The sequence below is a fragment of the Chiloscyllium plagiosum genome, unplaced genomic scaffold (assembly GCF_037043375.1).
Source record: "Chiloscyllium plagiosum isolate Xiang-an unplaced genomic scaffold, Cpla_swu_hap1 HiC_scaffold_16, whole genome shotgun sequence".
Classification (NCBI taxonomy): domain Eukaryota; kingdom Metazoa; phylum Chordata; class Chondrichthyes; order Orectolobiformes; family Hemiscylliidae; genus Chiloscyllium; species Chiloscyllium plagiosum.
This window is the reverse complement of record NW_028270154.1, coordinates 64,525,567-64,552,941: the sequence shown is the minus strand read 5'-3', so window position 1 is coordinate 64,552,941 and position 27,375 is coordinate 64,525,567. Positions and strand designations below refer to the sequence as shown.

The window sequence follows — 27,375 nt, the reverse complement described above, 5'->3', positions numbered from 1 at the left end:
TATATATTTTTGTATCATCCGCAAACCTGGTTATAGTAGATTCACTCCTCTCACCCAATTCAGTAATATATTGTAAATATGTCTTTTAAAATCATTTGTGGGATATGGACATTGCTGGCTGGCCAGCATTTATTGCATGTCCCTGGTTGCCCTTGAGAAGGCAGTGGTGAGCTGCCTTCTTGAACTACTGCAGTTCACTGGTTGTAGGTTGACTCTCAATGCCATTCGGGAAGGAGTTCCAGGATTTTGACCCAGCAACAGTTAAGGAACAGTGATATTTTTCCAAGTTCAGATGGAAAGTGGCTTGGAGAAGAACTTGAAGGTGGTGGTGTTCCCATTTATCTGTTATCCTTGTCCTTCTAGATAAAAGTGGTTGTGGGTTTGGAAAGTTCTGTCTGAGGATCTTTGGTGAATTTCTGCAGTGCGTCTTGTAAATAGTACATACTGATGCCGAGCGTCAGTGATTGTCCCAGCCCAGACCCCTATGTCACACCACTAGTTGTCATCCTAAAATTCCCACCTTACCCCAACATTGTCTTCTATCAGTTATCCAATCTTCTATCCAAGAAATATATTACCTCCAACATCATATTATGTATTCTAAATGCCCATTACATCCTTCACAACATATTAACATTTTCCCCAATAATAGACATTAAGCTAACAGCCTGTTTTTTTGTCTCCTTTCATTTTGAAATATCCTAGAGATATTTAAGCTTCCCAATTTCTTTTTGTACCGAATGCAATTTTCTGATGTTGAGGAAAAGTTTAAAGTTGACAACATAGACACTAAGAGGTTGTTTCCCTGATTGGCGCATCTAAAACATGGACACACACAGTCATAGGATAAAGAATCAATCATTTAGGACTGAGAAGAGGAGAAAACTCTTCACTTGAGGCTTTGAGAATAATCTACTCAGAAGGTAGTATGTGCTGTTTGTGCACTCAAAGTTGAAACTGACTGATTTAGGTCTCTTGATTTTGCGATCAGGAGGAAAGTATAATTAAGGCTGAGGTTTAGCCATCATAGTATTAAATGACAGGGTAGGCTAAATGGACTAACTGGTCTATTCCTGCTCTATTTTTAATGTTTGTATTTATGCTCCTTTTTCTTTTCTCTCCCCCAATGAATAAAGAGTAATTAGAATAAAAACTTCATAGATTTTGTTGAAACCGTATTTCATTGTCAGAATTACAAAACTTTGCCATTATACATTTTTCTCTAATAGTGCCCATTTCAAACTTAAACATTTGGCACATAAGTTAGTATGGTGGTAGCTATAGGACTAAAGTTCACATACATTGAAGATAACACAATTAAATGTTGAGACGTGAATGCTGCAGTTTGCTCTAATTTGCCTGAACTTCAAATATATTTATTGAGCCTGACCATGAAGTATTTGTATAAAATGTGAAGTATGGATCTGCATTGCTTATTTATTTCATTTTGGGTCTTGAATGTACATAATATAGAAAAATAAACTTTTCACCTTGCATACTAGACTGAATAATATCTCTCAGCTAAGCGTAACGAGGACCAATGTGCATGTAACGTTCAGTACAAAATTCCTGCCCTCACCAATGACTTCATCCCATCCTGGGCACCAAGGCTGAGCCAGATAACTTGCAACCTAGAAATCTTAGAGTCTGAATTAATCTTTAGACTCCCTGCCTACTATCATAAAGAATAGCTACTTCCATCTTAGTAAGAGGAACTGTCTTCGCCCCCTCCCTCCCTCCCTCTCTCCCCATCTCAGCCAGTTTACAACTGAAACACTCATGCATTTGACAACATATTGCTGGAGATGAAATAAAATTAGTATTGCAAATAGTCAGGTCAGGCAGTATCTGTAGAGAGCAAAATGGAATTCAAGTTTCAGGTAGATGACCTTTCATTCAAAAAAATCACCTATGTTAACTGTTTCGCATTGTATAGATACTGTCTGATCTGATTAGGTCTAGCATTTTCTGTTTTTTGTTTCTGCATGCCTTAATTATCTGCAGACATGGTTTTGTCCATTTCCCAGTCTCCAGAAAATTCAATTCAACTAAAATTCTGCCAGCTCTATCATTACAAAGGTACCTTATCCAAAGTTCTCTTCTTTATTGGCTCTCTGAGTCTCAAGTTTCCATCCTTAGTTTAAATGCTCTCATAGCCTTACAAGACCCTATCTTCAATTCCCTCGACAAACTGATTGTCCACATACCTCCAGCAAATAATGTGTTCCATTTACTTTGCTTCTTTCATGCAGACCTCCTCCCTTCCGATAAACTTCATAAATTGCAGCTGTGTTTTCCTCTGGAATTATACTACATTTCCACCCAAAACTACAAGGACCCTGAAAGTGGACTATTTAACTCAACCTGTTCTTGCTAGCATTTAACATTTAGGGAAGCAGAAAAATCCAATGAACCATCCCCACCTTGAGCTAATGAACTTAATACTTTTTGTTCAACTACCAATCTTAACCGTTGACACAATTTCTGCTTTCAGCACCAACACTTGTAGTGCATTCCAGTCTAATAATTTACTGCAAAAACAATTTCTGCACTCTAAAACATTTCTAAAACATGAAATTTATACATTTTGTGGAAGTAGTCTGTTTATATCTACTTCATCCCATTTATACACCTACCAAACAACCCAACAATTGCTTGATTCAAATAAAACAGACTATGTAAGAGAAATACCCTACACAAAGAAACTTAATGCAGAAAGGAGAGCTGAAGAGCATGTGCTCCTTTTTGCATTGTTTCTTTATGCAAGTTATTCCTTTTACATGATCTTCCATTTGCAATGTCAATGTTTTAAAATAGGATTAACTCTCAGGCTTCAATTCTAAGTCATAGCTGCTGACTATAATATCAATGATTTAGACCTAAGTAAAGTAATAAATTGAAGGATTCAAACCTATTAAGGATTCCTTTATATAGTTAAAATCTTTGTTGGATGCACAAAACTGGTTCATACATAATTAGATATGTTTAAATGTACTGCATTGTCCTCTGGGCCAAATCTTCCTGGGGATTTTTCCTTATATTCATCAAGAACATAGCAGTCAAGACTATTTGATTCTCCCTTGTTGAAGATAATAGTTGATTGGCACTTGTGTGGCACAAATGTTATGTGCCAATTATCAGTCCAAGCTTGGTCATTCTCAAGTTCTTCCTGCATGCAGGTACAGACTGATTTGAAGTGAGAGAAGGTTGGTGCTGGGGATTTTAAAAACATAGCTCATGTGCCAATTTCACAATTGGTTGTGAATCATCTGATAAGAGGGATCACATACAGAATGCAGGGATCATTTCAGGCACCAATGTTTAACCTGATGGTTCTGAATATTATGCAGTGATCATTCCCACTTCTAGCTGAATGATGGAAGGTCATGGGTGAAACCACTGAAGATGGTTGGGTCGAAAACACTGCCCTGAGAAACTCTTGCAGCAACATACTGAAATAGAGACGACTGGCTTTTAATACTATAGTTGAAAATGTGTTGCTGGAAAAGCGCAGGTCAGGCAGCATCCAAGGAGCAGGAGAATTGACGTTTCGGGCATGAGCCTTTCTTCAGGAATGAGGAGAGTGTGCCAAGGAGGCGAAGATAAAAGGTAGGGAGGAGGGACTTGGGGGAGGGGCGTTGGAAATGCGATAGGTGGAAGGAGGTTGAGGTGAGGGTGATAGGCCGGAGTGGGGGTGGAGAGGTCAGGAAGAAGATTACAGGTTAGGAAGGTGGTGGTGCTGAGTTCGAGGGTTGGGACTGAGACAAGGTGAGAGGAGGGGAAATGAGGAAACTGGAGAAATTTGAGTTCATCCCTTGTGGTTGGAGGGTTCCTAGGCAGAAGATGAGGTGCTCTTCCTCCAGCTGTTGTGTTGCTGTGGTCTGGCAATGGAGGAGTCCAAGGACCTGCATGTCCTTGGTGGAGTGGGAGGGGGAGTTGAAGTGTTGAGCCACGGGGTGGTTGGGTTGGTTGGTCCGGGTGTCCCAGAGGTGTTCTCTGAAACGTTCCACCGAAACGTCGATTCTCCTGCTCCTTGGAAAATTTATATTGGGGAGACAGGCCGCCTACTTGCTGAACGTTTCAGAGAATACCTCTGGGACACCATTTGTTTTTATTACTAATGAATTGACCTCTTACTTTGGATGGGAAAGAAATATTGTAATTCAAAAGCAGCTCAAAAGGCATTTTTGCCATCTAAAAAAAAAAATCAGGATACACGAATCCAGTGGCAGTTGGATTAAAGCTGTTGGTAAATTTGAATTATCAGGAGTTGTTTGATTTATGCAAATTTCAAAAGCTAAAGTCACAATATATTATCCAAAATAAGTTAGTTCAACAGTATTTGTAAGTAATACTGCAGTATTCAATTTAGATTTCTTCCATATTGCACAATTATTTTTCACAGTTACAAAACCTTATTCAATATGCCGATTTTATCAAGATGTATAGCAATAATCAGTAAACGTTGCAAACAAATTTACAAAGAACTCCATAACTCGACACTGTTTATTGGAATGTTAGGCTTTATCTCAGAGGCAGGAATACAAATGTGGAAAAGACGCTTAGGTTATACAGAGAAATAATGCTCAGCTTTGGGGATCAAATTCTAAGATCAGACAGCATCAGTCAAGAAAGGTTGACAGGTAGCATTTCTGGTCAGTAAACATTGGCTGGAAGAGAAAAAAGTTAGAAATGGATGTGAAAGTTAGGTGTGAGAAAGTTGATAATCTACAACAATGTTACTTATTTGAATTAAGTGGTCAGTGAATTTTTATAGCACCTGGTATCTACTTATGTAGGTAAAAACAATGACTGCAGATGCTGGAAACCAGATTCTGGATTAGTGGTGTTGGAAAAGTACAGCAGTTCAGGCAGCATCCAAGGAGCAGCAAAATCGACGATTCGGGCAAAAGCCCTTCATCAGGAATAAAGGGTAAAAGCCTGATGAAGGGCTTTTGCCCGAAACGTCGATTTCGCTGCTCCTTGGATGCTGCCTGAACTGCTGTGCTCTTCCAGCACCACTAATCCAGAATCTACTTATGTAGACTTAAATTCAATGGCTCATGCACATCTGGACTCAAGTTAATGAATTTAAACATATTTTAGTTCACTTAGCAAATCCCTTAAGAGTATATTGCACATTTGCAAGACATGACAGTGGAGTCACCTGATCTTCATTTAGTCTTCACAATACGGAGGAAGCCATATTTTGAACAGCTAATATGATATACCAAGTTAAAAGTACAAACTTATTCATGTCTAAGGAGTGTTTGAGCTCTTGGATGTTGAGATGCAAGTAAAAGATCAGGTCATGTGTCAACTCAGTTGGATTACTCCTATTCAGTTGGCAAAGGTAGCCCAAGCTTCGAGACCTATCATTTGAATTTGTTGTTTCCAGTTTGACCCTTCCATTCTCAGCCTCCGACATGGGAGGCAAAGCACAATATAACTGAGGAACAGTATGTCAATTTTTTTGACTTTATCAAAAATCACACAACGCCAGGTTATAGTCAAACAGGTTTATTTGAAACCCAGCCTTCAGGATTCAGTTTAAATTTTTGTTATAACCTCCTCCACCTTTTTTTTTTACTTTATCTTTACTGGCTTAATCATTACTTACTTTTCCTGCAATCCCCTTCTCTCCTCACTTTCAGACAGTAGATGTTCACCATTTTGCCATTCATACCACCTAGAGTACACACGGACTCTCCAAAATATTTTCTTCCTTATTCCCTTTGGTCTTGCACAATGTTGCCATTTAAATGACCCTTTCTTTTACCCATTATTCCTAAATTTCCTCAGTTCTGATGAAAGCTTAATGTGGAACATAGAACAATACGGCCCACGATGTTGTGCCGAACTTCTAAACTAGATTAAGTACCCATCCATGTACCTATCCAAATGCCGCTTAAAGGTCGCCAATGATTCCGACTCTACCACTCCCACGGGCAGCGCATTCCATGCCCCCACCACTCTCTGGGTAAAGAACCCACCCCTGACATCTCCCCTATACCTTCCACCCTTCACCTTAAATTTATGTCCTCTTGTAACACTCTGTTGTACCCGGGGAAAAAGTTTCTGACTGTCTACTCTATCTATTCCTCTGATCATCTTATAAACCTCTATCAAGTCACCCCTCATCCTTCGCCGTTCCAACGAGAAAAGGCCGAGAACTCTCAACCTATCCTCGTATGACTTCCTCTCCATTCCAGGCAACATCCTGGTAAATCTTCTCTGCACCCTCTCCAAAGCTTCCACATCTTTCCTAAAGTGAGGCGACCAGAACTGCACACAGTACTCCAACTGTGGCCTAACCAAAGTCCTGAACAGCTGCAACATCACTTCACGACTCTTGAATTCAATCCCTTTGCTAATGATCGATAATACTCCATAGGCCTTCTTACAAACTCTATCCACCTGAGTGGCAACCTTCAAAGATCTATGTACATAGACCCGAAGATCCCTCTGTTCCTTCACCTGACTAAGAACCCTACCATTAACCCTGTATTCCGCATTCTTATTTGTTCTTCCAAAATGGACAACCTCACACTTGGCAGGGTTGAACTCCATCTGCCACTCCTCAGCTCAGCTCTGCATCATATCTAAGTCCCTCTGCAGCCGACAACAGCCCTCCTCACTGTCCACAACTCCACCTATCTTCGTATCATCTGCAAATTTACTGACCCACCCTTCGACTCCCTCATCTAAGTCATTAATAAAAATTACAAACAGCAGAGGACCCAGAACTGATCCCTGCAGAACTCCACTTGTAACTGGGCTCCAGGCTGAATATTTACCATCTACCACCACTCTCTGCCTTCGACCGGTTAGCCAGTTTTCTATCCAATTGGCCAAATTTCCCTCTATCCCATGCCTCCTGACTTTCCGCAAAAGCCTACCATGGGGAACCTTATCAAATGCCTTACTAAAATCCATGTACACTACATCCACTGCTCTACCCTCATCCACATGCTTGGTCACCTCCTCGAAGAATTCAATAAGACTTGTAAGGCAAGACCTACCCTTCACAAATCCGTGCTGGCTGTCCCTAATCAAGCAGTGTCTTTCCAGATACTCATAAATCCTATCCCTCAGTACCCTTTCCACTACTTTGCCTACCACAGAAGTAAGACTAACAGGCCTGTAATTCCCGGGATTATCCCTATTCCCTTTTTTGAACAGGGGCACAACACTCGCTACTCTCCAGTCCCCTGGTACCACCCCCATTGCCAGTGAAGACGAGAAGATCATTGCCAACGGTACTGCAATTTCCTCTCTTGCTTCCCACATAATCCTAGGATATATCCCGTCAGGCCCGGGGGACTTGTCTATCCTCAAGTTGTTCAAAATGTCCAACACATCTTCCTTCCTAACAGGTATCTCTTCTAGCTTACCAGTTCATTTCACACTCTCCTCTTCTACAATACGGTCCCTCTCATTCGTAAATACTGAAGAGAAGTACTTGTTCAAGACCTCTCCTATCTCTTCCGACTCAATACACAGTCTCCCACTACTGTCCTTGATCGGACCTACCCTCGTTCTCGTCATTCTCCGGTTTCTCACATACGCATAAAATGCCTTGGGGTTATCCTTGATCCTATCCGCCAACGATTTTTCATGCCCTCTCTTAGCTCTCCTAATCCCTTTCTTCAGGTCCCTTCTGGCTATCCTGTATCCCTCCACTGCTCTGTCTGAATCCTGTTTCCTCAACCTTATGTAAGCCTCCTTCTTCCTCTTTACCAGACATTCAACCTCTCTCGTCAACCAAGGCTCCCTCACACGACCATTTCTTTCCTGCCTGATAGGTACATACATATCATGGACACGTCGTATCTGCTCTTTGAAAAAGTTCCACATTTCCACCACATCCTTCCCTGACAGCCTATGCTCCCAACGTATGCTCCTCAAATCCTGCCTTACAGCATCGTAATTTCCCTTCCCCCAATTATAAAATCTACCTTGTTGTGCGCACCTATCTCTCTCCATAACCAAGGTGAAAGTCACAGAATTGTGGTCACCATCACCAAAATGTTCACCCACTAACAAGCCCACCACTTGTCCCGGTTCATTACCGAGTACCAAATCCAATATGGCCTCCCCTCTGGTTGGACAATCTACATACTGCGTTAGAAAAGCTTCCTGGACACACTGCACAAACACCGCCCCATCCAATCTACTTGATCTAAAGAGCTTCCAATCAATATTTGGGAAGTTGAAATCGCCCATGACTACGACCCTGTGGCTTCTGCACCTTTCCAAAATCTGTTTCCCAATCTGTTTCTCCACATCTCTGCTGCTATTGGGGGGCCTATAGTAAACACCCAACAAGGTGACTGCACCTTTCCTATTTCTGACTTCAGCCCATACTACCTCCAGAGGCAGATCCCCCTCAAACTTCCTTTCTGCAGCCGTTATACCATTTCTAATTAGCAATGCCACCCCCCCTCCTTTTTTCCCACCCTCCCTAATCTTACTGAAACACCTGTAACCAGGAACCTCCAACAGCCATTCCTGTCCCTCATCTATCCACGTTTCCGTGATGGCCACAACATTGTAGTCCCAGGTACCGATCCACGCCTTAAGTTCACCCATTATGTCTGTTTTTCTCTCAAAAGATGCAGACTCATCTGTGGAGTATTAAGCATTTTGTTTTTATTTCAGCAACTAAGGGGCGCTGCACAAGTTCATCAGGCTGAGAGGGTTGAAGGAATAGAACAGATTGCATAAACTAGGCTCACTACAGAATAGATGATGAATGATAATTACTTGAAGCTCTTTATTCAATTAACATAAAACAGAGAAATAATTTCATCTGACAAAGGAAATAAGGTGTGTTTGAAGGTTACTTTTTCCTCATATTCCCTCTTGGCCACTGCACACCTTGAAATATTGCATTTATGCATCCTAATTTTATTTGAATTAATTTTTAGACTACCTTCTACATTAACAAAACTTGAGGAATGTCTGATGGATTCTGTTAAGAAATGAACAGGCAGAATGAGGTGGTAAAGCAATCCTTTTAAACCATTTTGGCAAACCTCTAACAAGTACAACTTCTACTGGAAAAAGCAAATTCACTGCTAACGTTGATATAATTAATATCAATAAATATAGTAGATGAATGTTAACTTTATTCTCCATGCTTTTGAGAAATGTTATTTATTCACCTACAAATGGGAACACAAGATATTGCAATAATAGCACTAAGAGGATGTTTTTTTAGAAACCGGTTTGAAAAATGATGGCTATTTCAGGGAATTATAAAAGGTCAATGGACACCAGGATTGATCATCTCCAAATCCAAGTGCTCATAGAAAGTAAAACCGTAAGAGTGATAGGCTTGGTGCATGTTCACATAAGCATGGAATTAAAAGCCTTCTGATTATTCTTGAATCATTTGAGAGAACAGTTCACGTGAGATTGACATTATTCCTCTTTTGGTAGTAGCTATTGTCGTGATAGACATATACTGTTCAACAATGGCCATTCTCGAAGGTCGACTGGAGCTAATTAAATCTATACTCATTTCTGACTATATCCATTACAATGTCCACTGCTCAGGAATTCAAGACTAACTACTTGAATGCACCTAGAATTTATTACATATTGCACCAGAACTATCTGAATCTAAAATTAACCTTCCACTAATTATGGTAAAATTGCGATGGCTTGGAGATTATTAATAAATCGGCACAGTGGCACAGTGTTTAGCAGTGCTGCCTCACAGCGCCAGAGACCCGGGTTCAATTCCCGTCTCAGGCGACTGACTGTGTGGAGTTTGCACGTTCTCCCCGTGTCTGCGTGGGTTTCCTCCGGGTGCTCCGGTTTCCTCCCACAGTCCAAAGATGTGCAGGTCAGGTGAATTGGCCATGCTAAATTGCCCGTAGTGTTAGGTAAGGGGTAAATGTAGGGGTATGGGTGGGTTGCGCTTCGGCGGGGCGGTGTTTCTCTTCAGTTACTTCACATGGGTTAAGAAAATATATTTTAGGTTTAATCAGTGGCTGCTCCTGGAATAATCATTATGCAGTAAAATTAATTTGAATAACAAACTTGAAGAGTAATTTCATAAACATGCATGTATTACAGGCATAAATTAAAATGAGGTTTTCAATTACATTTGGTCTATGTTCTTCTAAAATATGAAAATAGCTTTCCATTATTGTATAAAATGCTGAAGCATTAGATTTTATAAATTAATATACATTTGTAGACATCCAATTTTGGTTAGCCATGCAGTGATGCAACTTTCATCCCAAAGGATGAAAGATTTGAGATGCATATTTTCAAGTGGAGATAAAAAAAATTGCAGAGTTTTTTTGTCCGCACTCCTTGGTTTCATCCTCACATGACAGGGAACTTGGTAAAATGTTAATGAGGATAATATACATGCAAAATAATAATTTTCAATAAAAATTTACTTCAAGAATACTCGTGCTTGCAAGTTTATTGGGACATTAAATGGTTAGAACATACCAAATATTCATACAAATTTGTTAAAAATTAAAGGTATAACAAGTGAAGTTCAAATAAAAAGAGCAGTTTTTCTTGTCTTACTGGAAGCAGTTCAGAATGGAGTATTGAACAAATCAAGGTGAAACCGGTAAACTGGGGGGGGGGGGGGGGGGGCAAGGGTTACTTGGGGATTTTTAAAAAATGTTTGTCAAGCCTTCTTTTGTATTACCAAATTGAATTCTAAGCTAGCATCTTTTAAACATAATTCAAAGTCAAGGAACCCACAGAGGAAATCATAAGGCGAAATTTTGTGCACTTCAGAAGAGAGATTTGTAGGAGGTCTAGAATGGATTATCAATGTACATGGATTATCGAAATAAAATATACTTCGTTGTGTCATGCATCTCATGCTGAAACTTCAAACAGCAATTCTTTATGAAGGATGTTGAAGTTGTGATTTGCGTATAAAACGTATGACTAGTTAAATGTGAAGTATTATACTATGAATACACTATAAAAATTTATTTTCATAGTTTTACCTCGCCTTCGCCCATATGTCCTCGCTGCATGTAAACAGAAAGAAAACACTTTTCAATCATAGAAGATAAATTTATTTCCTTTATAACACCCATGTAGAAACAAGCAATGCAGAAATTATGAATTATAATACCATGGAACTGGTTTAAATTAGTTTACACTCTCTTCAAAGGAAAATGTGCTATTTAAATGGATGTCACATTTGTAAGCAAAAGCAATTGTTGATACTGAAAACCTTAAACAGCAGCCCTCTACTGTGGCATTAGCAAGGATTTGCTACCAAATATTTCAATCTAATTACTAAACAACCACCTTTTCAAGGGGGAGAGATGAAGAAATGCAGGACAAATTGCATAGTTGATTAAAACGTTGATAATGAATAACTATATCAAATTCTTCTTGGTCTTGCCATGAACACAGATGGAATCAGTTTAAAAGTGGTAAAGATTTCAACTGTCACACTGGTTACCTAAAGTAAACTAGACAAGTCTTATCCCTAGATGAAAAACAACAGTATAATTCGCCTGAGGAGAGTGTAGACCACTACAGTTCATAAGAAGTTGCTCCTCCAATGTTGGTTTATTAAGGTGTTCCAAGTTTTAATCCTAATGATGATGGAAGATAATAAAGTTAAAATCAGTATGAGTGACCTGAAAGCAAATTCTAAAGCAATGTTGGTCAAATGCTCCTAAATTTTGGAGGTTTAGCAGCTGCTGCTGAAGCAGCTCTGGTGAGTTCTGTGGTACATGTAGGTAATAGATGGAGTGAAAGTCAAACTCAGAGTTGGAATGCTGATCGAGTGGACCACATTGTACAGAATGATGACAAATTTCTTGTGTTCGGAACTGCACTAACCCAGGCAACGGAGGTTAGAGTAGAGCATTGCATACTGAGTTGCAATTCATTAAAACTAAGAGTAGGTTGTTTGACTCTTTGATATCACTCCGCCATTCAATATCCTCTACCTCAATGCCACATTCGCACTCTCTCTCCATATCCCTTGATGGCTTTGATATGTTTAAAAAAAAAGAGACCCAGCTTCTGTAGTGGAAAATACCACTGGATGACCACCCTCAATATTAAAAAAAAACTTCCTTCATCCCAGATTTAAATGGCCTACACCATATCCTGAGACCCCTTGCTCTCCAGAGACTCCCCAGAGGAAACATTCCTTGCATTTAATCTGTCTAGCCTTGGTCAAACTTTACACTTTTCAATCAGCTACCCACGTGTACTTTTAAACTCTGGTTCAACAAGCCAATATTCACTAATCTCTCTTCAAAACAATCCTGCAAACCTTGAATCAACCTAGTGAACACCTTTGCTATACTACCTCTATGGCAAGTACATTCTCAGGTATGGAGGAAAACTGTACACAATACTCCAAGTGCAGTCTTACCAAGTTATGCATAAATGCAGTAAGAGTGGAAAGTGAAGGGGAAATTCACACAGCATGGAAATAGACCCTTCAGTCTAACTCATCTACATCGACCAGACATCACTATCTGACCGAGTTCCATTCATCAGCATTTGGCCCATATTCCTCCAAACCTTTCCTATCATGTACCTATCCAAATATTTCTTTTACAGGTTGAGATTGTATCAGCCTCCACCACTTCCTCTGGTAGCTCGTTCCATACACACACCCCTCAGGTCCTTTTTGAATCTTTCCCTTCTCACTTAAAACCTGTGCCCTCTAGCTTTGGACTCTCCCACTCTAGGAGAAAGATGCTTGCTGTTCACTCTATTCGTAATTTTATAAACCTCTAAGGTCACCCCTCAGTATCCAGCACTTCATGGAAAAAAAGCCCCAGCCTATTCAGCCTCTCCATGTAGTTCAAACCTTCCAACCTGGCAACATCCTTGTAAACCTTTTCTGAACGCTTTCAAGTTTCACAACATCTTTACCACAGCAGGGAAGATCAGAGTTGAAAGCAGTATTCTAAAAGCTGCCATACCAATGTCCTATACAGGTCATTGGTGCTATAATGAGTGTTTTATCAACATGAATTGGCTAGAACGTGATTGCTGAATTGTGGGTGTTGTTTGGATGATACGAACTTTCTACTGAACAGGTACAGTGATTTTCTATTAGCGATTTTCCACGTCGCAATTTTCTGTAGTGATTTTTCATAGCACGATTTTCTATAGCGTGAGGTTGCAGAAGAACACAACTGTCATGTTATAGCAGAACGACCTGCACAACTGCAACATGACATCCCAACTCTTATATTTAATGTTCTGTTCAAACGAAGGCTGTGCCAAACACTGCCTTCACCATCCTCTCTCCCTGCGACTCCACTTTCAAGAAACTATGCATCAGCACCTCTAGGCTTTTGTTTGGCAATACTCCCCCGGGCATTACCATTAATCGTATAAAATCTGCCTTGGTTTGCTGTACCAAAATGTAGTATCTCATATTTAACTACAGTAAACCCCATCTGCCTCTTCCAACTGATTGGTCCATCTGATCAAGGTTCCTTCTGCGGTAACCTTCTTCACTGTCCACTACATCACCTATTTGGCATCATCTACAAACTGAGCAATAATACCTCTATATTTACATCTAAACTAATAAGTGACAAAGCAATGGATGGCGAGACAGTGACTGTCTCATCACTCACGCTCTGATAAGACAATAGACAAAAGGTGCAGGAGTAGGCCATTCAGCCCTTCGAGCCTGCACTGCCATTCAATATGATCATGGCTGATCATTCCTAATCAGTATCCTCAGCATAAGGGTTATGCCTTATCTCCATAACCCTTGATTCCACTATCTTTGAGAGCTCTATCCAACTCTTTCTTAAATGAATCCAGAGACTGGGCCTCCACTGCCCTCTGGGGCAGAGCATTCCACACAGCCACCACTCTCTGGGTGAAGACGTTTCTCCTGAGCTCTGTCCTAAATGGTCTACCCCTTATTTTTAAGCTGTGTCCTCTGGTTCGGCACTCACCTATCAGCGGAAACATGTTTCCTGCTGCCAGAGTGTCCAATCCAGAGTGTCTGATCAACTAACCAAAGTTTATCCTCAAAACAGAGCATATATATGTATTATTTTATTTCAATGACCAGAAAGTTCCAAAACTGCCAACTCATTGAACATTTAACCTATTTTTGAACACATTAAATCCTTGAATGTACACCTCGTATTGCACCTAAACCCCAGCTACCCCCCCCCCAAAAAAAAGGCAATCACACATCCTCCCAACGTTTTAAAAACAGTGCAGTGAAAGATAGTTTCATGGCATTTTTTCAATTAACATTTGTACTTGGTAGTCATGCTTGTCAGAAGAATACTTGACGTATGAAAAAAGTAAAAAAAAATTGTTAACACTGCATAAGATGAGTGCTGATATAAGAAAGGATTGGCTTCATCTTAAACTGTAAAAATTCAAGTTGAAGATAATACTGTCCTGTAATGGCCAAGTCTGGTTAAGAAAACATTTGCTAAAATTTGTACATTTTTATTAACCTCTTAGCCTTATTATTTCTTAAGTGGTGATCGGTTAGCTCAGTAGATTGATCTGCTGGTTTATATGCCAACTATATGCATTCACTTCCTGTAACCATAGGTTACCATGAAGACTCTCCTTTTCAAACTCTTCACTCGCCTGAAGCATGGTGACTCAGTTTAAACCACCCACCAATTGTCTCTAATGCGAGAGCAGCCCTATGGACTAGTAGGGCTATGGTGACTTTATCTTTATTTCTCAAGTGGAAGATTAAGTGGTCAACTGTCAATTTGCAAGAATTTGAGGGTTGTTCCATTTGCTTCAAATGGAAATTGATCAAGTTCAAAATAAGTCAACAGAAGATGTATTTCAAAGAAAATCTATGACTTATCTGCTGCATGCAAGACATGATACTCAAAAATATAAGAGAATCTTTTGACTGGTCAGACTTTGGAATAAGTGGTTAAATATGTAATAATACATGTAAGAATTTACTAGACAGAGTCAAGTAAGGTATCAACTGGGCTGGGGAAAAGCATTCATTAATGTTTAAAAACATTAAGATGGTGTAAATGGATAAGCAAGCTTTACTCAAACCTGATTAGATACAAGAACCATTAGATAAGTTGCATCTAAGAATATGTGGAAGTTCAGGAGGCATGACCATATTTTCCTTGGACTCAGGGATGGTGGCAGAGATGAAGAATTGCAAATGTTACTGTTCAAAGAAAGTTTAAAGTTAAACCTATAAATGACAAGGCAGTCTGTTTAATTTTGGTGGGTAACTCAAGTGATTTTGTCACTTTGCAAAATCAGGTTAATTAAACAAAGCCAGCATAGGATTTGTTATGGGTGAATTACATCCAACTTGATCTCAACCTAGACATTGGTTTACAGGGCAAAACTTCAAAATGTACAGATGTAAAACTTGAAATCACTGAACTACAATAAACATAGCTCAAAATTTCACAAGAACAGTAAACAGGTTGGCACAAATGGTGGTGGATGAAACTAAATACAGAGAATAATAAAGTGATTTCTTTTTGTAGGAAAAACACTAATATTAAAATAGGTTTCAGTTTTAAAATGGAATGCAGGAACAGCAGGACCTGGGTTTATTGCATAAAATCATTGAAGGTGGTAGGGTAAGTTGAGAGAGCACAATTAATAATTACAAAAACAAAAGCAATAATTGTTTGTAAAACTTGCAAAGTACTGATTCAGCCTCAGCTGCAGTTTTCTGTGCCACACTTTAGGAAACTTACGCACGCATTGGAGTGCAGGAAAGATATTAGATTGCTTCCAGGGATGAGCAAATTCAATTACATAAACAGAGTCAGAGAAATTATCCCACAACCTTAAAGTATGACCCTGTTTTTGGACACTTCAGTCATCAGAAGGATCCTTCTTGTGTTTATCCCATCTTGATTTTTTAGAATTTGAGAAGGTTCTATAAAATTTCCTCCTCACTCTTCCAAACTCAAGTGAATATAGTCCCAAGCAATAGTCTTGCTTCAGATGCCAGTCCTGCCATCCCAGAAACCAGCCTGGTAAGCCTTTGCATTTCCCCACAGCCAGAACATGCTTCCTCAAATAAGGCGCCCAAAAACTGGCACAATACTCTGATCTCAACAAGGCCCTATACAATTTCATTCTGGATTAGTGGTGCTGGAAGAGCACAGCAGTTCAGGCAGCATCCGAGGACAGGCAAAATCGACGTTTCGGGCAAAAGCCCTTCATCAGGAATAAAGGCATAGAGCCTGAAGCGTGGAGAGATAAGCTAGAGGAGGGTGGGGGTGGGGAGAGAGTAGCATAGAGTACAATAGGTCAGTGGGGGAGGAGATGAAGGTGATAGGTCAGGGAGGAGAGGGTGGAGTGGATAGGTGGAAAAGGAGCTAGGCAGGTCGGACAAGTCAAGGAGACAGTGTTGAGCTGGAGGTTAGAAACTAGGATGAGGTGGGGGAAGGGGAAATGAGGAAGCTGTTGAAGTCCATATTGATGCCCTGGGGTTGAAGTGTTCCGAGGCGGAAGATGAGGCGTTCTTCTTCCATGCGTCTGGTGGTGAGGGAGTGGCGGTGGAGGAGGCCCAGTACCTCCATATCCTCGGCAGAGTGGGAGGGGGAGTTGAAATGTTGGGCCACGGGGCGGTTTGGTTGATTGGTGCGGGTGTCTCGGAGATGTTCCCTGAAGCGCTCTGCTAGGAGGCGCCCAGTCTCCCCGATGTAGAGGAGACCGCATCGGGAGCAACGGATACAATAAATGATATTAGTGGATGTGCAGGTAAAACTTTGATGGATGTGGAAGGCTCCTTTAGGGCCTTGGATGGAGGTGAGGGAGGAGGTGTGGGCACAGGTTTTACAGTTCCTGCGGTGGTAGGGGAAAGTGCCAGGATGGGAGGGTGGGTCGTAGGGGGGCGTGGACCTGACCAGGTAGTCGCGGAGGGAGCGGTCTTTGCGGAAGGCGGAGAGGGGTGGGGAGGGAAATATATCCCTGGTGGTGGGGTCTGTTTGGAGGTGGTGGAAATGTCGGCGGATGATTTGGTTTATGAGAAGGTTGGTCGGGTGGAAGGTGAGCACCAGGGGCGTTCTGTCCTTGTTGCGGTTGGAGGGGTTGGGTCTGAGGGCGGAGGTGCGGGATGTGGACGAGATGCGTTAGAGGGCATCTTTAACCACGTGGGAAGGAAAATTGCTGTCTCTAAAGAAGGAGGCCATCTGGTGTGTTCTATGGTGGAACTGGTCCTCCTGGGAACAGATACGGCGGATCTCCGCCTCCGCCGTATCTGCTCCCAGGAGGACCTGTTCCACCATAGAACACACCAGATGGCCTCCTTCTTTAGAGACGGCAATTTCCCTTCCCACGTGGTTACAGATGCCCTCCAACGCATCTCGTCCACATCCCGCACCTCCGCCCTCAGACCCAACCCCTCCAACCGTAACAAGGACAGAACGCCCCTGGTGCTCACCTTCCACCCTACCAACCTTCGCAAATCATCCGCCAACATTTCCGCCACCTCCAAACAGACCCCACCACCAGGGATATATTTCCCTCCCCACCCCCCTCTGCCTTCCGCAAAGACTGCTCCCTCTGTGACTACCTGGTCAGGTCCACGCCCCCCTACGACCCACCCTCCCATCCTGGCACTTTCCCCTGCCACGCAGGAACTGTAAAACCTGTGCCCACACCTCCTCCCTCACCTCCATCCAAGGCCCTAAAGGAGCCTTCCACATCCATCAAAGTTTTACCTGCACATCCACTAATATCATTTATTGTATCCGTTGCTCCCGATGCGGTCTCCTCTACATCGGGGAGACTGGGCGCCTCCTAGCAGAGCGCTTCAGGGAACATCTCCGAGACACCCGCACCAATCAACCAAACCGCCCCGTGGCCCAACATTTCAACTCCCCCTCCCACTCTGCCGAGGATATGGAGGTGCTGGGCCTCCTCCACCGCCGCTCCCTCACCACCAGACGCATGGAAGAAGAACGCCTCATCTTCCGCCTCAGAACACTTCAACCCCAGGGCATCAATGTGGACTTCAACAGCTTCCTCATTTCCCCTTCCCCCACCTCATCCTAGTTTCTAACCTCCAGCTCAACACTGTCTCCTTGACTTGTCTGGACTTGTCCGACCTGCCTAGCTCTTTTTCCACCTATCCACTCCATCCTCTCCTCCCTGACTTATCACCTTCATCTCCTCCCCCACTGACCTATTGTACTCTATGCTACTCTCTCCCCACCCCCACCCTCCTCTAGCTTATCTCTCCACGCTTCAGGCTCTCTGCCTTTATTCCTGATGAAGGGCTTTTGCCCGAAACGTCGATTTTGCCTGTCCTCTGATGCTGCCTGAACTGCTGTGCTCTTCCAGCACCACTAATCCAGAATCTGGTTTCCAGCATCTGCAGTCATTGTTTTTACCTATACAATTGCAGCAAGACATAACCAGATGAGGCGGATTAGACCAGATCTGGCATTAGCAATTATGGGAATCACTTTAGGAAGGATATATTCACTTTGAGAGTGCAGCATAGATTAACTAGAATAATATTTGAAAGATGGCATTTTTGCAATAGCTGGAAGTGACATTAGTGCAGGAGATCAGGGTGTAGAAATTAGTTTAGGCAAAGGTGATAAAAGATGGGTGAATAAAGTAGTCACTAGCATGTGGTCTACAAGCCCAATACAAAAAAAAGAGGGACAGCAATGAGGGATGACTTTAATTTATACATAATCTGGAAAAATCAGACTGTAAGTAGCAGCTTTGATGAGGAGCTCACTTTTGAATATGTTTCTTAGAACAGCAACTTCTGAAATCAAATAGCAACCATTTATTTAATGTTACATCAGTTTGAAAGGTAGAAGGTCGAGTCTAATACAAGCACTTCAAACCTAAGTAAGGGCAACTATATGGACACGAAAACTGAGTGAGCTGAAATGAACACACGTTTAGAGTTATGTGATAGATCAGAGATCCAAGGCAGATTAAGGGAATAATGCAGAATACTTAGAAGTATATTTCTACTATATAAAAAAAAGAGAGAGGACCCATTGTGGTTAACTATAGTAGTTGAGGAATATATCAAGTTTAAGGGTAAAATACAATTGTACAATGATGAATGACTGGCCTGAATACAAGGAAGAATAGATAATCACAGAAGTCATACAATGGAGAAAAAGACCATTTGGCCCATTGTGCCCACATGGTTTTTCAAATAAGTATTACATAAGAAAACGTTAAAGTGTCATGGAAGTTTGACACTGTTCTCACAATGGCAATTAATGCTGGGTTAATTGCTAATTGATGATGTTTTTATTAACCAAATGGTATGAAAGGACACAGGGCACAGGCAGGAAGCATTCTGGGCCCAAACATCATCAGTGCTTCAATTGTGTTTTCTCCATAAGATCAGAAATGAACAGTCCTTTTCCTTATGCAGCACAACTTAGATAAACATCCATACACACACAAGTGGCAAGTCATATTCATGTGACACAGGTGCTCAGCAATGGTTCTCTCAAAGCAAGACAACAGGATTCAACCTATACTCTCCTTAAATTCATTGCAAAATCCCACTAACGGCCCAGGAGGTTATGACTGACTAGCAATATAACGAGTCAACCTTGAAATTCTGTATTAGTAAATCATCCCTGGTTCACCAAAGCTTGTCCACATTATTTGAATCACAAATCCTAAGTGCGTTGTAATACTCTCCACTTGCCTGGCAGGTGCAGCTCCAACAAAAAAGTTGTTCAATACCATCCAAGTGCAAACAGCCCACTTGAATGACACCCCATCTATCTGCTTCAACATTAAATCTCCACTGCCACTGTGCACTGGTAGAATGTGTACCATCCACAAGATGCACAGAAGCAACCCAACAAGGCTCCTGCAACAGAACCTGCTAAAGCTATGACCTCTACCATCTGGGAGAACAAGGGTTGTAACAGCATTGAACATGCCATCTGCGCATTCCCTTCCAAACTGCACACAATTATGACTTGGAACTATACTGCCATTCCTTCACTATCATTGGTAAATCCTGGAACTCCTTTCCTAACACTAGGGTGCACAGTTCTTTGACAGTAGTTCAAGGCAGTGGCTCACACCACCATATTTTCACAAGCAGTTGGAAATGGGCAATGATGCTGAACTTGCCAGCAACACCCACATCCTGCAAAAGAATGGGGTGGGGCTGGTGGAGGACAGATCAACCACTATCATGGGGAATAATGGAAGCAGTTAAACAGGCTAAATAACAGCATTTTTCCAATGTTCACCATAGTATTTATGTAGTGGGTTAAGTTACAACTGCACAATCTAAATTCAGTATAACTATTCCCTTGTGCATCACTATTTTACTTGCCTCTATATTCCAATTTACAAAACCCAAAATGTCATTTTTTAAAGACCTTATCTATAAGCATGCAGCTACCAGGAAAGCTTTTACAATCTTTTCAGAGCATATACTTCTCATTTATTTCAATAATACACTACCTCATGCTTACTTACATTAAGTAACATCACTGCCTATTTTGGGAGAAAGTAAGGACTGCAGATGCTGGAGATCAGAGTCAAAAGGTGTGGCACTGGAAAAGCACAGCAGGTCAGACAGCATCTAAGAAATAGGAGAGTCGAAGTTTCCGGCATAAGCCCTTCGTCAGGAATGTTGGGGATGGGAGGGGCTGAGATAAATCGGGGAGGGTGCTGGGAGGAAGGGAGCTTGGAAGGCCATAGATAGACGCAGATGGGGGGGTGATGATGATAGGTTGGAGCAGAGGGTGGAATGGATAGGTGGGAAGGAAAATGGACAGGTAGGACAGTTCAAGACAGCTGTGCCGAGTTGGAAGGTCGGATCTGAAATGAGGTAGGGTGAGGAGAGATGACGAAACTGGCAAAATCGATTTTGATGCCATGTGGTTGGCGGGCCCATGTCGGAAGAGGCATTCTTACTCCAGGCATCGGGTGGCTAAGATTTGGCGATGGAGGCAGCCCAGGACTTGCAAGTCCTTGGCACAGTGGGAAGGGGAGTTGAAGTGGTCGGCCACAGAGCAGTGGGGTTGTTTGGTGCATGTCCTAGAGATGTTCCCTGAAACATTTGACGAGTTGGTGTTCTGTCTGCCCAGTATAGAGGAGACCACATCAAGAGCAATGGACACATCAGATGAGGTGTTTGGATGTGCAAGAAAATCTCTGCTGGATGCGGAAGGATCCTTTGGTGTTTTGGATGGAAGTGAGGGGGGAGGTCTGGACGCAGGTTTTACACCTCTTGCGGTAGCAAGGGAAGGTACCGGAAGTGGTGGATGGGTTGGTGGAGGGGGGAGGGAATGGTCTTGGCAGAATGCTGATGGGGTGTGGATGGAAATATATCTCTGGTGATGGAGCCTGACTGTCGGTGGCGGACATGGATGATGCGCTGTACCCAGACATTGGTTGGGTGGAAGATGAGGAACGGGAGAGAGGGGGTGTTCTATCCTTCTTGCAGCTGGAGGGGTGGGGTGGGGTTCAAGGGCGGAGGTGTGAGAAGTGGAGGAGATGCACTGGAGGGCTTTGTTGACCTTGTGGGAGGGGAAATTGCAGTCCTTGAAGTAGGGGGTCATCTGGGATGTTCTGCAGTGAAATTGCTCCTTCTGGGAGCAGATAAGGCAGAGGCCCCATCACCAGAGATATATTTCCCTCCCCACCCCTATTTGTCAATATAATTTCATGCAACACATGCCTGAACATCATTTCAAGACCAATTTTTTCAGGTATCAACTTGTCCAAAAAACATTCTAATAAGGTACTAAGGTGCCAAGTATAATCAAAATAAAAGTTCTAGAGCTTTTCTTTTATACACACTACCCATACACCCAATCCCAGCTAACGTTTTCCCTTTAAAATATTACTGGTGAGCTTTTTATCAGTACAAGGTCCTGTGATCTTTGTCTAGCTGATACTCATCACAGAGTAAGACCTGCAAGATACCTTCTAGGTTGCTGCACAGGGTAATCTTGGTGGCAATATTATCCTCCTTCCAACCTTCAAAAATACATTTGTGACAAAGGTTACAACAAACTCTCAAAAAATAACTGGTTTTCAGGAAGGTTTGTCAATTCTAAATCTTACTAACTACGAATGGGTCATTCTGAATTTTAGAAATACTTTGGCAGTCCTACTGGAGGAAATTTAAAAGATTCCAAGGTTCCAGTGTGTATGTTTATAAATTTATAAGAATTTAAGTTGATGTATACTCTTACCCATCAAACTGATCTTTTTCATCATGCATTTCATGGTTTTATTCATCTTTTTTATTGGATGCAAGTTAAGAACTAGTTACTTGGGCACATTAGAGATAGATCTATACTTCTTAGAAGAGAGGAGAAATTTGATACAACTGTTCAAAATAGTGAAGAGTTTATAGAATAATTAAGATAAATGTATTTCTGTTTGAAGGGCAATATTGTTATGATCCAGAATGCATGTGAAAATAGATTAAACAACTTTCATACAAGTCTTGGATGCATACTTAAAGAGGAAATAGCTGAAAGGTAGGGAGATGAACAAATTAAACAACTTCAAACAACAGATCAGGCACAATAGAATCATATAAGACAGAAGTTACTTCATCCATGATGCAATTCCAAGATGAGAAATAGAATTCCCATAGTAGAGTCTGAGTGAGTGTGACTATTTAATCATGACATGAATCTCCCTCTCACACAGCTTATTCCTGTTGAACAACGTATATACTCAGTGAAGTTCTGAAATTTGTCATTACATAAAAGTTTAAGAAATCAGTGTTTGAGGTACCTTTCACCGTTATTCTGTAGCTTTCACCTTTGGTGCTGCAAGTTTGTAGTCAGTAGCAAATTAGGTTTAAATGGCACAGATCTTAAACAGAAAATGAAGGGCTATACTTTTAGTCATCTTCAGAATGAAACTTACTAAACCAAGATATTCACTGTTTGGAAAAGACTCAATTTTTATTGTTGTATCATCGCAACATGCTGCTGACTGGAACTTTAATGCTTCCATTTAGTGAACCAATTTCAGCTTTAAAAACTGGCACTGTAAAGTTGCAATAAATACTTACCATTAATAGAAAGAGGACTCTCTGATCCTGGATGTGCGTAGTTTAGACGACCTACATGAAATTAAAGAAAGTCATATGAGGTATGAACTGAGAAGCCCATTTTAGGTTCACGCTTTCCAGCAGAAAACCTCACAATGAAATTTCAACATCAACATTTAGGATCTTTTGTTCCCAAATGGTTGGAATACAAGATGGAGATCGACAGCACAAGTATAGAATTACTTTCAAGTTATTTACCATTTATTAAAATCTGAAATTCAGAAAACTCAGTTTTACCTTAAGGCAGGCTCAAATCAAGTCCATAATAAAGAGGCATACTATATAGCCATTCATACTTTATGGCTTCTTTGAAAAAAATTCATTCATAGGATGCTGATGTCGCTGGCTGAGGCAGCATACACTGTTCATCCTTAATTGCAAAGAATGCATTTAAATATCACTTAAATGCTTGGAGTACTTGTTCGTCAGTTAGGTAAGGAAGACATATTTCCTTCCAAGGACATTAGTGACAGCCTATGGGCATTTATGACAACTGACAGAGGTTACACAGCCACCTTTAGACTAGATTATTTGATTTAATATTTAATTTCACTATCTGTCACAGTGAGATTTGCATTCATGAATATCGTCAAAAGTCACATACCACCACATTCTAGTCCAACAAGTTTATCTAAAATCACAAGCTCTTAGAACAGTGCTCCTTCACCAAGTGAAGTGACTTCACCTGGGGGCAGCAATCTGGAAGCTTCTGATTTCAAATAAACCTGCTGGCCTATAACATGATGTTGCGTGACTTCTGAATTTGTCCGCCTCAATACAACACCAGCACCTCCACTTCACGAATCTAGATAGTTAACTTGACGTTCTGCATTGCTTGCCCGGTGACATTACCACAACAGCACCAACATGAAATACAGCAAACTTTGTTTTAACTGGCACCTTATCAACTGGCACTCTTGATAAACTGGCAAAAGTTATATATCTCAAATACCCTTATCTAACATGCCAGAGTATTTATTTTCTTACTTGGAATCTTGCTTCATTTTAATGATAAACCACGACCATCTTTTACAAGTTTATGCACTCTTGGAAGCCAGAGAGAACTTCCTCTTGACTACAAATGGGGCCTGACTCTTCAGAATAGCACTGCACAAAGTGCAACCACATGACTATCCTTTGCAAATGTGTTGCAAACTCTTTATATGGTAGCACAACCATTCTTGTTGATGATCAGCTTTTATAGAATGCTCCATAGAATTGTATTGACCTACTCACTTTTTGAGGATGACCATCACCACACTCCCATCAGTGGTGAGAACAGAAAGAGTTTCTGAACTCGATGTTCGATTAGGTGCTATACAGCTGCTTGTTCGTTTTAATTTGGAAACTGGAGCAGTTCCAGATGATCATTCATTGAAGGTGAGCTAACATTTCCCTCCACCCCCTTTACTTGCTGCCACTGTAAACAAAACACAATGGTGACATGTATACGCCTGCGTTATGTTTCTATTACTTAATGTGTGCTTTTACACTGGTTTCAGGAGTGCATTCATGCTTCTCCATAGATTTTTTTTGAGGAATGTTGATGTCTCAAAACTTCACTTGGCAAGGATTTACTGCAGTTATGCGTACCTCTTGATTATCCGGAATTTAAATCAACTGGCGCACTCCTAGTTCCATCGGTTCAGGTTAATAAAACGTTTGCTGAATTGATATATATTTGCAGTAGGATTTAACGCTGCATTGGATTTGACTTAAAATTTCTTATACCTGATCAGTCTTTTGCAAAAGGTATTCCTATAAATATTTAGTTTACTTTTATATTCAGCCATGAACACAATGCAGAACAATTGTGGAGTTCCTTCAGGTAAGAGATCGCAGATATGAATAGCTTTTTTCCATTCACAGGATCTGGATGTTGCTGGCAACAGCCTAAATAATTATGGCAAACCTCTTTAAACTGTTACATTTGGTGCAGGAAAGATACTCTTACAGTGCTTTTAGCTAACAATTTATTACTGTGCAACTGCATATCAATCTAAACGTTCTCACAGTAGTAGCACAAAAGTTGGCCTGCAAGTTACTCCCTGCAAAAAAAGGATCTATTGTGTTTCTCAAAGAAAAACCATATAGCTTGTTGGTAGTGAGTTGCAGGATTTTAACTCGTGTATATTTCAAGTCAATACAGTGTCAGACTTTGGCATCAAGTTTTGGTGGGGGGGCGAGCGAGTGGAGTAATTTGTTGAAGGCATTGTTTTGTGCCCCTACTGGGTGATCCTTGTCCTTCTAGCTAATAAGGGTCATGGATTTAGAAGGTACTGTTCAGAAGTCTCAACAAGTTTCCACTGTGTATCTCCTCCAAAGCACAAAATGTAGTCTTTGCAAGTCAGCAATTGACACAATAAAGTGGCAGTGGCAGATACAATGCAAATCAGGGCTGCTGTGTCTTGGACAGTGTCAAGTTTTTACATGTTGAAGTTGCACTCGAGCAAAACAAGTGGACAATCTCCACCACACTCTTGACTTGTCCCATGTAACTAATGCCAGATCTCTGGATGTTCAGGACGCAAGTCACCTGCCAATTGCTGCCTTCCCTCTGACTTGCTCTTATAGCCACAGTGAGAGATTGGTCCAGTTAACTATATCTGGCTACTTGTAACCAGAATCTTAATGACACATTTAAAAAACCCAAGGGATTGAAAGCCCAGGGACCATCATTATTCACCACAAATCTACTTGCCACTAACTCTTGGGTGCTTCATTAACAACGATTTCCAAACAGAACAGATTACAATGAAAAAGCAACACCCATCTTGAATCCAATGCCTGTTGCCCTGCAAATAGAATCCACGATCAAAGCTTGTATTTTGAGACTCTGGCTGGAAAGGAAAGTCAAGTTGATTTGATCAGTCACTAAGAAACAATGGTTTAAATTAAGATTGGAAACCAAACCACCAGCAAGAAACTGAATCTATTTGAAAACTATAAACCTTAGAAGTTGATCAAGTCCAACGGGCAGTAAAGGCAGCATTGAGGAAGTTTTGCAGATGGATACCTTTTATCTTGGTGAAGAATGCACTGTGGAACTCTTCTTTGAGAAGACAGTTGTAACATATAGAAGATTACTGAAGACTGCATGTAATGTTTGCTCTGTCAAATTTATGTACAGCAAGAATTGTTTTAAACAGTGGAATTTTGTTATTTCGTTTCTCAACAAACAAGTTGATTTTCGGCTTTTTTTTCAAAATAAAAAAAAAATCCTAAACATCCTAACAAACTTTGGATTTTCATCTAGGAGTACACTGCCCCAAGTTTTGGTTCAGTCCAGTATTCACTTAGTTGATTGCATAGGCTCTATACACTTCATAAACACAGACAGGAATCGCTCGTACTGCTCCTCTTCTATTAGGAAACAATGCCCCACACATTGAATGCAGATCAATATTCTTACAATACCTCCCAAAAATCAGCTGGATGAAACAAACCTTATACAAACAAGAATGTATCACCACTTCAGGGATTTCTGTACAGATGGTCCCCAACTTAAACTAACAAATAGGGTAAAAAACAAAGCAGTATGAATGGACCATACAGGAGAAAAAGATATCAGTTATTGCACCGACTTATCTGATCACTCCTGTTAGAAAAACCACATGCCTGGCTACAATAATGTTAATAGAATACAACCCCCAAAAGCCTACTGGCTCTTAATTCCACCATATCACTTAGGTGAAGTACAGCAAAACGCAATTGTCGTCTATGGAATCACAGTGATGAAACCAGCATTTTTGAAAAACAAAAAAGAAGAGTGGAGAAATTAATAGATAGTCCATGCTTTCACAAACTTATTCGGAGCACAAAATGGTTAAGGAATAGTTCTCTCCTCTGGCCTCTGTCCATGTCTTCCACCTCAATTTCACATGAAGCAACAACATGCTTCAAATGAATATTCAGAAATAGTTCATATGACATACTAAAATGTTCTTAAACAGAAAGAGGAACAAAACAAAACCACTAATTTTACTCAATCTTAAACTAGCAAGTTTAATAAATTTGATTTCAGATGACGGTACAGGAAAAAAAAAATCAAAATTATTTTCCAAAGTTAGATGCTTGAAATAATAGTTAGACCACTTCAAGTATGAAAAAAACTCACTGATTCAACTTGTTAAAGGAAAGCTCTGAACACAACATTCATTGGTTGCTTCAAAGAAATTCAGGTTAATTCAACAAAGCATGCTGGCATGATACACTTCTCAAATCAACAACCTATTCATATAAAGGAAAATTAAGTTTCAATAGTAGAGTGGCCTATTTCTTCTATAACACTAAAGTATTGTCTGCTCTGAAGTTATTATTCCACC

At 40.9% G+C, this 27,375-nt stretch overlaps 1 protein-coding gene across 2 annotated transcripts in view; it reads right to left on the bottom strand.

The window, feature by feature from the left end:
• Positions 1-27,375, bottom strand: part of cpeb4b (cytoplasmic polyadenylation element binding protein 4b) — a 172,002-nt gene that overhangs the window by 24,607 nt on the left and 120,020 nt on the right. Inside the window, exons 3-4 of one of the 2 annotated variants that reach the window (XM_043703856.2) lie at positions 23,012-23,062; positions 10,992-11,015 (exon numbers count right to left, since the gene is read on the bottom strand). In XM_043703856.2, the coding sequence (XP_043559791.2) occupies positions 10,992-11,015; positions 23,012-23,062 (75 nt within the window). The remainder of the gene's footprint in view (positions 1-10,991; positions 11,016-23,011; positions 23,063-27,375) is intronic. The other variant, XM_043703857.2, reaches the window with a different exon arrangement.